The following is a 16217-nucleotide window of genomic DNA, read 5'->3' as shown; positions in this document are numbered from 1 at the left end:
AGTTCTGTCTACAAGTCTGTCTATAGTTCTGTCTACAAGTCTGTCTACAGGTCTGTCTATAGTTCTGTCTACAGGTCTGTCTACAAGTCTGTCTATAGTTCTGTCTACAGGTCTGTCTACAAGTCTGTCTATAGTTCTGTCTACAAGTCTGTCTATAGTTCTGTCTACAAGTCTGTCTATAGTTCTGTCTACAGGTCTGTCTACAAGTCTGTCTACAGGTCTGTCTGCAGGTCTGGCTGGTATGTCTACAGGTCTGTCTATACAGTAGGTCTTTCTATAGGTCTGTCTATAGGTCTGTCTGTAGGTCTGTCTATAATTCTGTTGTGGCGGCCTGGTTTCTCATGTCTCATGTCTCAAGCTGTGGTAATGCTTCTCTAACACAGTGGCAGACAGACGGCAGCATTGTAATGGTTGAGTTCCTAATTCTCAAGGCAGCTCTCCTAAAGTTGATTCTGTCATGGATTTTAATCATTGCAGCAGCTGTGGCAGAGATTAATACACCTGCGAAGGGTTTCCAAAGATATGTTGCATCCATGACAACAATAACAACAGCATCAATGGCACATGCTGTTGTTTCCTTTTCCTCCCTCCTTGGGTTCTTATGCTTACCCATTGGACAGAGAGATTACCCTGAATCAGATACTTAAATTCATCCTGATCTTAATTCCACTTAACTATCCTGATTGGTATCAACTCAATCTTAGCACACATCCAACCTACAGTACATTAATTTAGCCTGTGCGTCCATGGTTGCTGCTCTCTAAATAGGTCCTACATCAGTACAGTAAATATATATATATTTTTAATGTTTTTTTTTTAAATGTTTTTTTATTTCACATTTATTTAACCAGGTAGGCTAATTGAGAACAAGTTCGCATTTGCAACTGCGACCTGGCCAAGATAAAGCATAGCAGTGTGAACAGACAACACAGAGTTACACATGGAGTAAACAATTAACAAGTCAATAACACAGTAGAAAAAAAAGAGTCTATATACATTGTGTGCAAAAGGCATGAGGAGGTAGGCGAATAATTACAATTTTGCAAATTAACACTGGAGTGATAAATTATCAGATGGTCATGTACAGGTAGAGATATTGGTGTGCAAAAGAGCATAAAAGTAAATAAATATAAACAGTATGAGGATGAGGTAGGTAAAATTGGGTGGGCTATTTACCGATAGACTATGTACAGCTGCAGCGATCGGTTAGCTGCTCAGATAGCAGATGTTTGAAGTTGGTGAGGGAGATAAAAGTCTCCAACTTCAGCAATTTTTGCAATTCGTTCCAGTCACAGGCAGCAGAGAACTGGAACGAAAGGAGGCCAAATGAGGTGTTGGCTTTAGGGATGATCAGTGAGATACACCTGCTGGAGCGCGTGCTACGGGTGGGTGTTGCCATCGTGACCAGTGAACTGAGATAAGGCGGAGCTTTACCTAGCATGGACTTGTAGATGACCTGGAGCCAGTGGGTCTGGTGACGAATATGTAGCGAGGGCCAGCCGACTAGAGCATACAGGTCGCAGTGGTGGGTGGTATAAGGTGTTTTAGTAACAAAACGGATGGCACTGTGATAAACTGCATCCAGTTTGCTGAGTATTGGAAGCTATTTTGTAGATGACATCGCCGAAGTCGATGATCAGTAGGATATTCACTTTTACTAGGGTAAGTTTGGCGGCGTGAGTGAAGGAGGCTTTGTTGCAGAATAGAAAGCCGACTCTAGATTTGATTTTAGATTGGAGATGTTTGATATGAGTCTGGAAGGAGAGTATGTCCTAATGCCCCTGTTGGAGACATTGGAGAATATTCACAAAGAGTCCCAGAGTAGGAATGCTGATCTAGGATCAGTTTAGCCTTTTAGATCATCATGAATAAGATTATATGGACAGATCCTAGAACCGCACTTCTACTCTAAGATACTTTTTCGTTGTTGGGCCCTGTTGTTGTGTGAATTGTGAAATGCACAGAGGCTCATGAATTCAGATGGGTACGTTGGTTTGTGTACAGGAAAATTAGACACAGTATGTTGAGGAAGTCATCAGAGACTGAGACTCCTTTTATGATTTGCATTTAGACGAGTAGATTATCATTCCACATTATTATGTTGATTGGGAGCGCTGGTAAGACCGGGGAGAATGTTAAGTGTTGTTCTGGAGGTGAGACTCAGCACATATTTAACTTGAGGAAGACCAGAGCCTTTTATAAATGATTTATAAACAGTTTTTATTGGTTAGTTTATTAGATAGTTTATAAATCTGTTGTCTCCCTTTGCATGGTACCTCGATGACTGTATGGGAGCATGTCTTTTCATGACTAATGAGCTGACCACTCACACACAAACATGCAAGAGCACACACACCATAGGTGCACGTGCATACTGTACACATACACACACTTTCTCTCTCTCTATCTCTCTCTATCTTTCTCTCTTTCCCTCTCACTTTCTCTCTCTTTCTTTCTCTCACTTTCTCTCTCTTTCTTTGTCTCTCAATCTCTCAGGGGGGCTAAGATTGAGCACAGTAGGTCAGAAGGGCGTAGGCTGCCAGGCTATTTCATTGCAACTGCCACTCACCTCTAACCTCTCCTCCTCCCTCTGTCCTTCCTCTCCCCTCCTTTCTCTTTCCTCTTCTCCCTTTCTCCACTCCTCTCCTCCCTCTCCCCTCCTATCTCTCTCCCCCTCCTCCCTCTATCTCCCTCCTCCTCTCCTCCTCCTCCTCCTCTGCTTGACTCTACAGTATCTCCCTCTGCCAGAGAGGCCAATCTGAATAAGAAATGCCACTCTCCTCTTTAACCAGATGCTACTTCAGTCCAGCAGGCCATGCATGTGATGTCTGTGGAATACTGATATTAGACAGAGTAGAGAAAAAGAGAGGGAGGAAAAAAACACCATCAAACCACCATCATCTGGCAGAGAGACAATAGGATACATTCTCTATTAAATTTAAACAGCACAGAGGCTTTGTGTGAAATTGGCTCAGATGCTTGAGAGAGGGGGAAGAACAAGGGAGAACAAGGGAGAATAACACTTGGTGATTTTTATTTGTTTATTTTACCCCCTTTTTCTCCACAATTTCTATCTTGTCTCATCGCTGCAACTCCCCAATGGGCTCGGGAGGCGAAGGTCGAGTTATGCATCCTTAGAAACATGACCCGCCAAACCTCGTTTCTCAATACCCGCCTTCTTAACCCGGAAGCCAGGCACACCAATGTGTCAGAGGAATTGGTGATATTTTTTTATATATCTTTTACTTCATAAAGTTTAGGCAGGGTAAATTGCTTTTAAACGCATAACTATTGCTGGAATTTGTCGTCATAAACGATTGCTCGAATTAAATGTAAATGTGTCCGTTGCTGTGATAATTTCAGGTTTGTTTGGGTGGTGTAAACAGATTTAACAATGTATTTAACAAAGCCTGCTGTTTCTGAATATCCTCATGTGGTTGCTGGGGAGATTATGCTGTAAATACACAACAATATGAGATGCCCTTTGTACCAACACAACAGAGGGCATTTAATGGGTACAACACTGATCGCTGATACCATTACTGGTGTTGCGCCCTATAATCCAACAATGATTTAACCAGATAACTTGAACAGGCTTAATAAAGTTCTGCCTTGGGAATACAGTATGAATGTGTAACAAATACTGGACATCCAAATGTTAAATTATAAAATGCCTGTTTTCTTCTTATTTATTGTTTTGGACTAGTTTAGCTCAAAATATACATGGGTTTAGCTTGTGCTGTTTCCATCCCTCTGTGCTACAGGCCTCTAGCAGTCAGCCTCGTTCCTTTCTGCATGACACAAAGCTATAGAGCTACTGAGCAGACCATGTGCTGAAACAGAACCATGGCGGATGGGATGAGTGACAGACACAGATCACTGTCTACATCCCAAATGGCACCCTATTCTCTATTTAGTGCATTACTTTAGACCAGGAGCCATATGGCTCTGGTCAAATGTAGTGCCCTACATAGGGAATAGGTTGCCTTTTGGGACACACCCACTGACTGATAGAGATACAGAATGAGATGTTTGCAGCATGGTAATGGGATCATGGGCACACTGAGACAACATAATGTCTATACCAGCCAGAGAGAGAGAGAGAGAGAGAGAGAGAGAGAGAGAGAGAGAGAGAGAGAGAGAAGAGATGAGCAGATGAGCTCCCACATTGTTCAGCATGTTTTTAGTTAGATAAACTTGGATTTCGGTAAGGACCTACACAGGATATTAACCTCCACAACATAACCTTCATTCCAAATCAAAACTCCAAACCTACAACCTGATTTTGAACAAAACTACCTGGAAGGATTCCTACTACCAAAGATGATTATTTCCAAGCTATACAGCAAATGCTCTGGCAAACAAACAGCAGACCCCTGAAAACTCACTCAGTTCCAGGTTGGATGGTGTTATATTTAGTCTGAAGCTACTTGTAAAGCCAAGAAGAAAAATACATTAAAATGATGTATTTTACTTTATAAGGACTGAATGCTAAGTTAAGGCTACCAAGCATGCTAGGACAGAACATATCTGACTGCAACTTCAATTAGCTCTGAGGTGTGAAGTGAGAGATGTCAAAGCCATTGAGCCCTACAATGGCAGAAGAGTTTCACAGCCTACCCCACCAACATGCAGAGGCTTTTGAAGCCCCCTCCTGCTGTTCAGAAGTCATTACAAACAGTACCCTCTGGATGTAAAAAATTATAAGGCACGAAAAGAGTACAAAAATAAGCTTCTTATTGAAAATCAAGAGACACTTTTTGCTGACCATTATAAAAACGGGAACATAAGCAACTTAATTTATCCACAGACCATTCCATGGCATGGCGCAGTGCTATATTAACACACTACCCCTCTGTTAAGAGGGGGGGGGGGGTGTAAGCGATGGGTAGAAACTCAGGATATTAGACAATGAGGACTCTCAGCCTGTCACAGATCCCTCCAGAACTTTCATTACGCACACCTGGCCCCTATTCCCAGTTATTAGTACTTGTATAAGTGTGCCCTTGGTTCACCATTGTCTTGTTGATTATTGTTACTATGTACGTTGGTCGTGTGAGTACCTGTGATGTGTGTTTTGGCTTTCGTGCCATTGTGGATTGCGCAGATGATTACGGGTCTCGTCCCGTGTGATAATCATTGTGCGCTTGTGTTATTTATTCGAGATACTCCTCACTCTTTTGTTTGGGTTTCTACCCTGTGTGTTGTATACATGTTTGTTTGGTCTTTGTCCCTGTGCCTTTACATGGCATGCTGTAATTTGGGGTAAATACATTTTTAAAACTATTACGCATTCCTGCGCCTGTCTCCCAATCCCTTCATGTCAGCGTGACACAGCCAACGCCAACCTGTACAAGTCTGGAACAGTAATGGTACAGGGCAACCACAAACAGTGATAGCTGGACTTTCACATAATCCAAGAGATAGCTCAGCAGGATAAGCTCTCTCTTGAGAAAGATACCCTAAATGTGTCAGAACAGACCTCTTCATTATACAACCCCACAGACTAGCAACCCAAAGCAGAAAGTCAACCTCCCAGCACAGAGTACTAGTCCCTCATTGAAATGAAGGATAAATTCACCCAGGTGGAGGTAAAGGAAGATGGAGCTGGAACAGAAGATGAACACACTCCAAGTCAGCACAAAACATTGTCCATGTCAACAACACCCCATCAACCAGACTCGGAGAGCTGGAGGTGGAGAGAGACATGTCTGCACTCTGGACTGTGGTGAGACAACACCAACAGGAGAAAGAGCAGGAGCAAGAGAAGAACAGAGCACTCGAGGAGAAGGTGAGAATGAAGATGTGTGACAGAGAACCACCAATTGGAGAGCTGGCCACCCCCGCAGAGAAGCCAGCAGAACAGCCCACCTCAGACCCTGATCTAAGCCTCTCCACCACAGCAGAACAGTTCACCCCAGACCCTGACCATAGCCTCGACATCACAGCAGAACAGAAATTTTAAGAACCCCAAGCCCAGGGCATCCCACCCCCTCTGAGCACCCCCCATTGGCCACTCTGATAACCCACTCTGATAATCCTCTGAACCCCCCCACACACCCACTGAGGACATACACAAGCCTAAGATTGTACTCCTTATGGACTCAAATCGGGAAAGTATACAAGAAAATGTACTTTTTCCCAAACACACAACGTGTCCAAACACCCAGCGCGCCCTAGACCTTCTGTCTGAGGACCATCTAGGGTCACCCAGCCACATAATAATACACACAGGCACAAACAACTTGAGAACACCACAGGAAAGGGTGGCCACAGCACTCAAGGGCAGGATTGAAAAAGCTTCTTCTACTTTCCCCAATGCACAAGTGGTTATTTCCACCCTGCTACCACAAAAAGACTTCCACCCTGGACTGGAACAGCCTCTATGATCAGGTCCACCTCTACAAGGCAGCCATGCCCACAGGACATCGCCCTCAACTGCAGCCCCAACACCTCACACAGGAGCAACAAATCAACAGACACCCCGCCCAGACCAGCGAGACAGACCTGCAGGACCCCCGGACCTACACATAGAGGAACCACGCCGAGAGGACCTACATCCAGACCACAGCACTAACGTAACGGCCACATCCCCACCCCGACCAATCAACACCCCCCCAAGTCAACCATGCCCACAGCCCATTTAGGCAACCCACTGGTTACCCTCTAGGTTACAGATAGCTGATAGTCCCATCCACCAAACTACCAGGTGTGAAACACAGAAGGGACTCAGGGTGTATGCTAATTTGATATAGAGCAGACCTAACTCACTCTATTAAATTAATCAAAACAGTAACATTTTACATTTGGCTAGAAATTCTAAAGGAAATTATCTCAACAGAGAGTAATGCCTTCCTGTGTGCCACCTATATCCCCCCACTAGAATCACCATACTTTAATGAAGACAGCTTCTCCATCCTGGAAGGGGAAATCAATCATTTCCAGGCCCAGGTACATGTACTAGTCTGTGGCGACCTAAATGACAGAGCTGGACAAGAACCTGACACCCTCAGCACACCGGGTCAAACACCTACCTGGAGGTGACAGCATTCCCTCCCCCATATGCCCTCCTAGGCACAACTACGACAACATAACCAACAAAAACGGGTCACAACTCTTGCAGCTCTGTCGCACGCTGGGTATGTACAGAGTCAATGGTAGGCTTTGAGGGGACTCCTACGGTAGGTACAGGTACACCTATAGCTCATCTCTTGGCAGTAGTACTGTAGACTACTTTATCACTGACCTCAACCCAGAGTCTCTCAAAGCGTTCACAGTCAGTCCACTGAGACCCCTATCAGACCACAGCAAAATCACAGTCTACTTGTACAGACCAATACTCAATCATGAGGCATCAATTCCAAAGGAAAAACTGAGTAATATTAACAAATGCTATAGATGGAAGTAAAGTAGTGTGGAAACCTACCAAAAAACAATTAGGCAACAACAAATTCAATACCTTTTAGACAACTTCATGGACAAAACATTTAACTGTAATAGTGAAGATGTAAACTTGGCAGCAGAAAACCTAAAACGTATATTTGACCTCTCAGCTTCCCTATCAAATCTAAAAAATGTCAAACAGAAAACCTAAGAAAATGAACAACAATGACAAATGGTTTGATGAAGAATGCAAAAAAAGAATTTGTGGTGATGTAGTGTCCCCATGAGTGACAGACGTGATAACGTGATTTAATGTAATTTTGTCTATGGCCAATGACCTTGAGCCTTCTTGGATGGGCACTTCTAATGTAACTCTATGGCAGCACCCAAGGGGCTAGAATGTTCGAGCTCTACCCGTAGATTTTGCGGTGACGTAGCGTCCCCATGAGTGACATTGTTTGCGAACTGTCTAATAAAAAACTTGAGCTAGCGCACACCCAGAGAAAATTATCTTATGTAGAGGTGCTGACTAACTGCAAATAAACTATAAAAAATAATAGAGTCGCACACTCTATGTATAAACCCGTCATTATCACGTTTCAGGTAAGACCCAAACGCAGAAGTAACCATGTTTATTACAGCAACAGGGGCAGGCAAACGACAGGTCAAGGCAGGCAGAGGTCGATAATCCAGAGTACTGGACGGCAGTCAGGCTCAGGGTCAGGGGCAGGCAGAGTGGTCAGGCTGGCGGGCTCAGAGTCAGGACAGGCAGAGGTCAAAACCAGGAGGGCGAGAAAAAGAGCGACTGGGGAAAAGAAGGAGCTGAGACAAAATGCCGGTTGACTTGACAAACAAGACAAACTGGCAACAGACAAACAGAGAACACAGGTATAAGTACCCAGGGGATAATGGGGAAGATAAGCAACACTTGGAGGGGGGTGGAGACAAGCACAAGGACAGGTGAAACAGATCAGCTAGGTTTCCAGCCAAGTAGCGCCAGATTTGAATGGGAATACTCTAAAATCAGCATAAAGAAAAATATGTTCATTTTTCCACCAGTAATGTGTTTCTACCAAATGGACGTGTTGCTGATACTGAATCAGTGCATGATAACATAGTGCACACAAAATGTACTCTGTGGCGACACGTCATTCAGGGCAGGTGGGGCAACAACAAAACATCTGTTGTTGTTGCCTGTTTTGCATGTTATTTGGCATTAATATGTGTCACCTATCAGTTTGCAAATAACAAAGAGAGTTGCACAGTCTATGTATAAACACCCAGTAATTTATTGGGTAAATCACCAACGTTTCGGCATCACTGTGCCTTCTTCAGGGTAATGTCATGAATACTTCAACCAGGTTATGTAGACAAACCACTGACAATAGTGAGGGGTGTGTCATAATTATTAAGTTAAGACTCCCCTTGAAATGTCATCCTCAGTGACATGTTTACATAGGTCCTACCGTGAGTCAAGGAGGAGAACCCAGCTGAGGTGCCATCAACCCAGCTGAGGTACCTGAGAACTCTGAGAGAACCACATTTAGAGCAAGAGGTTCATTCGTAACACCTCCGAAATGCAATGCAGACATAGAAACTGGATTGTTGAAAATGATGTAGGTGACACAAATTGAAAGACAAACAGAAACACAAATCCTATGATAACCTGAGTAGAGATGATAGAATGGCTCTTAAGGACTTACAGTCAGATCCTTATATTATCATTCAAAAATGTGACAAAGGAGGAGGAATTTGTATACAAAACAAATGTGACTATGCGAATGAATGTCGCCTACAACTATCTAACGGCTATCGCAAACTGAATTATGACCCTACCCTAGAATTCCAGCATAATATCCCATCTACAGTGGAAAGCTGTTTGGAATCAGGACAAATCACCCAAAAATTATGTGAATTTCTTTGTGTGAGATTTCCTAAGATACCAACTTTTTATACAGTCGCTAAATTACACAAACAAGTGTCTCCTCCCACAGGTAGATCCATTGTAGCAGCAAATTACTGTTACATCCCCAACATTTCTTTGTTTGTGGATCAGCATAGTTAAATTAGGTGTCACATTCTGACCCTAGTTCCTTTGTTTTTGTCTTTGTTTTAGTATGGTCAGGGCGTGAGTTGGGGTGGGCAGTCTATGTTGGTTTTTGAGTTCGGCCTAGTATGGTTCTCAATCAGAGGCAGCTGACAATTGTTGTCCCTGATTGAGAATCATACTTAGGTAGCCTGGGTTTCACTTTTGGTTTGTGGGTGTTTGTTTCCGTGTGAGTGTTTGGGCCACACGGTACTGTTTCGTTTTGTTCACATCGTTTATTGTTTTGTTCCAGTGTTCAGTTTGTTTATTAAAAAGACATGAACACTTATCACGCTGCACCTTGGTCCTCCTCTCTATCTCCAGACGACATCCATTACATAAAGGTTCAATTAAAAATTAAAAATACATTAAACCTATGGTTGAGAATCTCCCGTCTTATGTCAAAGACACTAGTCACATAATTTCATTGATAGAGGGCATAGGAAGGATACCAGAGGGCACCCTGCTGGCCACTTTTGATGTGGAGAGCTTGTACACTACCATCCCACACACTGGAGGCTTGCAGGCGCTGCAACACTTCCTACAGCAGAGAGACTTGTCCATCCAATGATCGCATCTTACAACTTACTGAATTTGAACACCACAGCTCAATCAGGTGTAAGAACATTGACTATCCAGTAGCAGCTCACTTTGTTGAAGCTAACCATCCAATCTCCTCCTTACAAATACACAGGCATTGAGCATGTTGCTCTACCAAGAAGAGGAGGTAACATCGAGATCTTACTACTACAAAGGGAGGCTTACTGGAGATCCTGTCTAAAAACATTGACCCCTAGTGGTCTGAATATTGACTTTGATCTCAGGCCCTTCTTATGAACAATTCTCTCTTTTATAAACAAGTCTTATGAATGGATATATTCTTTCTACAGCTTATCATTGTACACCCAATATGTTCCCCCTGTTGATGATGCGTATTATGCATTGTAGTTGAACCAAAAGATGACATGTAATACATTTTGTTTATGAAATAGGAAACAATTGAATATGTATGTGATATTGATTCAAACAATAATGCATGTTGATGCTAATGTTATCTACACTGTTTAATTATGTTTCCATATGATAGCCTAATATAGTAAATATGGTATAAACTATTGTTTTCTTAACAGTTTCACTTAATTCATTCTAATTAACTTAATAATTATGACACACCCCTCACTATTGTCAGTGGTTTGTCTACATAACCTGGTTGAAGCATTCATGACATTACCCTGAAGAAGGCACAGTGATGCCGAAACGTTGGTGATTTACCCAATAAATTACTGGGTGTTTATACATAGACTGTGCAACTCTCTTTGTTATTTGCAAACTGATATGTGACACATATTAATGCCAAATAACATGCAAAACAGGCAACAACAACAGATGTTTTGTTGTTGCCCCACCTGCCCTGAATGACGTGTCGCCACAGAGTACATTTTGTGTGCACTATGTTATCATGCACTGATTCAGTATCAGCAACACGTCCATTTGGTAGAAACACATTACTGGTGGAAAAATGAACATATTTTCTATATGCTGATTTTAGAGTATTCCCATTCAAATCCGGCGCTAATTGGATGGAAACCTAGCTGATCACACATTATAAACCAATATGCATATATTATAGGGCAATTCTCATCAGGTATAGACTGTCAAAATGTGCAAACAAGACCGTGTCTGGTTGTTGACAATGTTGGGCTGCAGTCCCCTTGTTGTGAGTCACGTATTCATGACTGTTTTACTGTAAATGTGTCAGTCCACAATTGCTCAATAAACTGTGTTTCTTCCAGTTGATTTGCCACTGACTGACTCCCCATAGAGATTGTGTGTAACTTATTGGCTTGCCCTTCTGCTCCAATTCATGTCACATCAAGCCCCAAGCTGATCCCTACTGTACATCAGTGTCTAGGGAAACATCAACCCACGTTTTGATAGACATGGAGATTTAGAGAAATTATACAATCTGCACAATTGAAGTGTTGGAAGATGTATCTTGATTCTAAAAATCTAAACAAAAACTGTATATATTTCGTCATGTTTGAGATATGTTTGATATGAATTGATCACAAGTTGTCTGATAGATAATCAATGTAGGCTAGTGCCACACACAGCTCAATAAAACTAATATTCTGGTTATTACTCAAATAGTATAGATGGATAGGAAAAGACTACATCATCTCCAGGAAACACACAGATCGAGAACATATTCAGTGAAATTATTTCTACCCTAATACTGTACTTTGAAAATGCTAGGTCAGTTCGCCAGCTGTATCGACTGATATGGTTTCCATGTGCTCAGTTTCACTACATTACTGCAGGCTCAATCCCTCCCATAAACGTCATTGATTGAAATTGCTACTGAGGCAGGGAGTCTCGAGCTGATCAGCCAAACCAAGGCAGAGCGAGTGAGCGTTGCATAGCGAGGGGAAGAGGTGGTTTGCTTCGTTCAGTATTTTTTTAATGAACAAAACTACGAATCACCTCTTCTTTTAAAGATGTGGACGGAAGTCGGGAAGCTAATGCTCCTACATGTGTTACTATTGGAGCTCCACTCCACCCAAGGTAAGAATGCATTTTTCTCAATCTCATTGATTATGGGTGAGGGATATATTTTTCATTTCGAATGGGGAAGCGACGTTACAGACAGAACTGAAGAAGCCAGTGTAGAATAGGCTAGATGCGCTTCCTATTACCAATAGTCATCACAAAGGTGGATATAAGTTTACCTGCACTAAATACTATTTTATAGCACATCCTATGCTCTGCTGTTGGTTACCTATTCCACAACATGAAACCAGTCTATGGTGACGTGAGAGCCTGGTAAATTACAATAGGCGGGAGGTAGCCAACATGTGCTTGAATGACATACGGAAGGGAAGGTAACCTAGCTTTGGGACACAATACACATACTCACAAAACCTAGGGATACGTGGAATGGAAGAGGTTGCAGTGTTGTTCCAACATTTCCTAATTGATTCAATACACTGGTGCTCACTGTACATTTTTTATTCAGTCAGCATTATAATTTGAGTTGGTTTATAAGGCTGTTGTAGCCTACGCTACATTATGTTGAACGGCAGCTGTCAACATTCACAACAACAACATTCTTAAATTAGGCTACAATAAAATAAAGAAACAAATTATGGCTGTTAGTCTAACAGTTGTAGTTTTGCATTCCAATTTGAAACGATGAGATTTAAATAATTCCCATTTAAGTGCCAATTTAATTCAACTTGCTTTCCCTTTCTGTTCTCAATTGATGTTTTGGCTCATCGTAGAGACTCTGTTTCCCCCCATACAGTGTTGTAGCCTAATAACAATGTACTGTATCAGGGTCAATTAACCATCACTTCGTATCCAACATTTAACCCATGTTTCAACGTTGTATCAACAGAACTCTCTAAACCGTTATTGTAAAAGTAGATCGATGCAACATTAATATCAAAGATTGAACACGATTTAATGTTTTATTTACGTCTTTATCTTTACGTCTTTATCTTCTTCGGTCTACAGGGACTCATACGGATACGGATTGTGAAACGGGTCAGTTTCAATGCAAGAACGGAAGGTGTGTACCTACTCTCTGGAGATGTGACGACGACGACGACTGCTCTGATAACAGCGATGAAGAAAACTGTCGTAAGTAACACCACCTGTCCAACTAATACTGCTGCGCTGTACATATGATCCCCACTGCAGAGGCGCCACAGGGCTTCAATAAGCATTGTAAATACGGTCACCAGAGCAGGTGTTGAGAGTTTTTATGTGGATATGTAATGTGGATAATGTGGATATGGATTTCACATTGCCATTGCTGAGTGCATGTGAATGTGGCTGTTTTCTTAGACACATTGTATTTAAGCTGCAATATGTAACTTTTTGGGGACCTGACCAAATGTACATAGAAATATGAGTTATAGATCTGTCATTCTCATCGAAAGGAAGTCTAAGAAGCTGTAGATCTGTTGTTCTATGTGTGCTATTTCTATGCTTCCTGTTCTTCAGTTTCGTTTTTGCATCTTTTACTTTCGGTTTTGTACACCAGTTTCAAACAGCTGAAAATACTATATTTTTGGTTATGGAATTTTTTTCACAGTGGTTTGGATGATTCTCTACACAATGACTGCTTGTTTTGTCACATAAACTGAAATTAGGCAAACTTTTCTTTATTTTATCAACCAGGAAATGGTGGAGCATTTTCTGCATATTGCACCATTAACCCATCCATTGAAAAATAATGGTCTGAAATAATTATTGATACCTGTAAATGTAACTTAATTGGTACCTCAATTGATCTTGTCATTTTATAATCAGTCAGATTAGCCAATAAGCTACATTTGCAGAGAGCCGCATTCGGTCTTCATCGAAGTTTGAAGGGACACACTGAAATTTTTTATATTTTTTCGCCATCAAAATTAGCTAAAGCTATCCAGGTAGCCTAGTGGTTCAAGTGTTGGGCCAGTAACTGAAAGGTTGCTGGATTGAATCCCTTAGTTGAAAAGGTAAAAATCTGTCCTTCTGCCCCCGAGCAAGGCAGTTAACCCACTGTTCCCTGGGCGCTGAAGATGTGGATGTTGATTAAGGCTGCCCCCCACACCTCTCTGATGCAGAAGACACATTTCAGTTGAAGGCATTCAGTTGTATAACTGACTAGGTATCTCCCTTTCCCATTGTTTTTGGAATTTTCGATGCTCCCTGACTGTCTAGCTTTCATTTAGGTGATTATTAGGGAGCTGGACACAGTCAAGAAACTGTTTGCATGTAGTCCTATTATCATTTCTACACAGTTTCGATTTGGTTTTTGTAATTTAAAGTATTTTGAGTTTGTTCACCCCCCATGGGTTAAAGGTGCAATATGCAGAAATCGCTCCGCCATTTCCTGGTTGATAAATATGTAATAGTTTGTCTAATTTCAGTGTATGTGACAAAACAAGCAGTCATTGTGTAGAGAATCATTGTACCATCTAAACCACTGTCAAATATATTTTCCATAACCAAAAATATTGTATTTTCAGCTGTTTTAAAGATGGTGTACAAAACTGAAAGTAAAAGATACAAAAACGTAAACATAGAAATAGAACACATAGAACAACAGGTCTACGGGTGTCTTGCTTTCAATGAGAATGACAGATATATAACTCCCATTTCTATGTTCATTCTATTGTTTAATTTAAACCACCCGCGGGCAGGATTGAACACCCCTGTGTTTGACACCCCTGCATTAAACATTTGTCATGCAGCTAATTGGTTGAATGGTTATATTATAGTGGTCAATTGATTAACGTCTCCCCGTGTCATAGCCAGTAGCAGCGCTGCAATGCGCACTCTTAATATTTGTGGTCCTCTGCACAGCGTGACATTTACAAGCGTGTCTAACGTTGATTGGCTACAGATGAGGATTATTGGCTATTTAGTGGAGATACTCGATGGAAAAGAGATTTGTTTTTAATGAGCTGTTCTCGTGTCACAATACTGCAACAGATCTATAAACATAGCTTTTGTCCTGAAGTGGGTTGATCTTGTTATTTGAAGGGCAGTGCCCTCAATTACAAATACAGGGTTGTTCCCTCTAGCCCAGGGGAGAATGACTGCCCCCTCTCATTGATGCATGGAAGTTAAAGGCAGACTGGGTTACTGCAGGCATTGTTAGCAGAAAACAAGATCCTGAGTGGCGCAGCAGCCTGGGGTTCGATCCTAGGCTGTGTCACAGCCAACCGTGACTGGGAGCCATATAAGACGGCGCACAATAGGCCCAGTGCCGTCCGTGGTAGGGGAGGGTTTGGACAGGTGAGCTTTCATTGGCTCATCATGCTCTAACGACTCCTTGTGGCAGGGCTGGGTGCCTGCAAGCTGACTTTGGTGGTCATTTGAACAGTGTTTCCTCCGACACATTGGTGTGGCTGACTTCCAGGTTAAGTGAGCAGTGTGATAAGAAGTAGCGCGGCCAGGCGGGTCATGATTTGGAGGACGCATTACTCGACCTTCACCTTTTCTGAGCCCATTGGGGAGTTGCAGCGATGAGCCAATGTCGTAATTCGGGGATAAAATGGGGTAAAAAATAAGCTTGTGGTCATACCACCCTGAACATGCCTGATCTCATCTGATCTCGGTAGTTATGCAGGGTCCCACCTGGGAATACCAGGTGCTGTAAGCTACATTTTTATTTATTTGTTTCTTAAATAAAAAAATATATTAAAAATGAAAGCAGTGCCCTCGATTGCAAATACTGTGTTGGACATGTTCCCTCTAGCCCAGGGGAGAATGACTGCCCCCTCTGTATGCACGCTTCGAGGCGAACAACACTGAAGCATGCATGAGACTACCTACTGTTCAAGATGACTGTGTGATCACGCTCGCCGTAACCGATGTGAGTAAGATCTTTAAACAGGGCAACATTCACAAGGCCGTGGGCCAGATGGATTACCAGGACATATACTCCGAGCATGCGCTGACCAACTCGCAAGTGTCTTCACTGACATTTTCAACCTGTTCCTGACAGAGTCTGTAATACCTACATGTTTTAAGCAGACCACCATTGTCCCTGTGTCCAAGAACAAGGTAACCTGTCTAAATGACTACCTGCTCATAGCGCTCATGTCTGTAGCCGTGAAGTGCTTTGAATGACTGGTTATGGCTCACATCAACACCATCATCCCAGAAGCCCTAGACCCACTCCAATTTGCATACCGCCCCAACAGATCCACAGATGGCTCTATCTCAATTGCACTCCACACTGCCCTTTCCC

General features: G+C 42.3%; 1 protein-coding gene across 1 annotated transcript in view; it reads left to right on the top strand.

The window, feature by feature from the left end:
- The first annotated feature begins 11877 nt into the window (after nucleotides 1-11877).
- Nucleotides 11878-16217, top strand: part of LOC112237117 (low-density lipoprotein receptor-related protein 8-like) — a 385638-nt gene continuing 381298 nt past the window's right edge. The window contains exons 1-2 of the mRNA XM_042322397.1: nucleotides 11878-12034; nucleotides 12986-13111. Of these exons, the coding sequence (XP_042178331.1) occupies nucleotides 11968-12034; nucleotides 12986-13111 (193 nt within the window). The 5' untranslated portion in view covers nucleotides 11878-11967. The remainder of the gene's footprint in view (nucleotides 12035-12985; nucleotides 13112-16217) is intronic.

The sequence above is a fragment of the Oncorhynchus tshawytscha genome, linkage group LG05, assembly GCF_018296145.1.
Source record: "Oncorhynchus tshawytscha isolate Ot180627B linkage group LG05, Otsh_v2.0, whole genome shotgun sequence".
NCBI classification, from domain to species: Eukaryota; Metazoa; Chordata; class Actinopteri; order Salmoniformes; family Salmonidae; genus Oncorhynchus; species Oncorhynchus tshawytscha.
The sequence above is the reverse complement of the archived record's forward strand: the minus strand, read 5'-3'. Positions and strand labels throughout refer to the sequence as shown.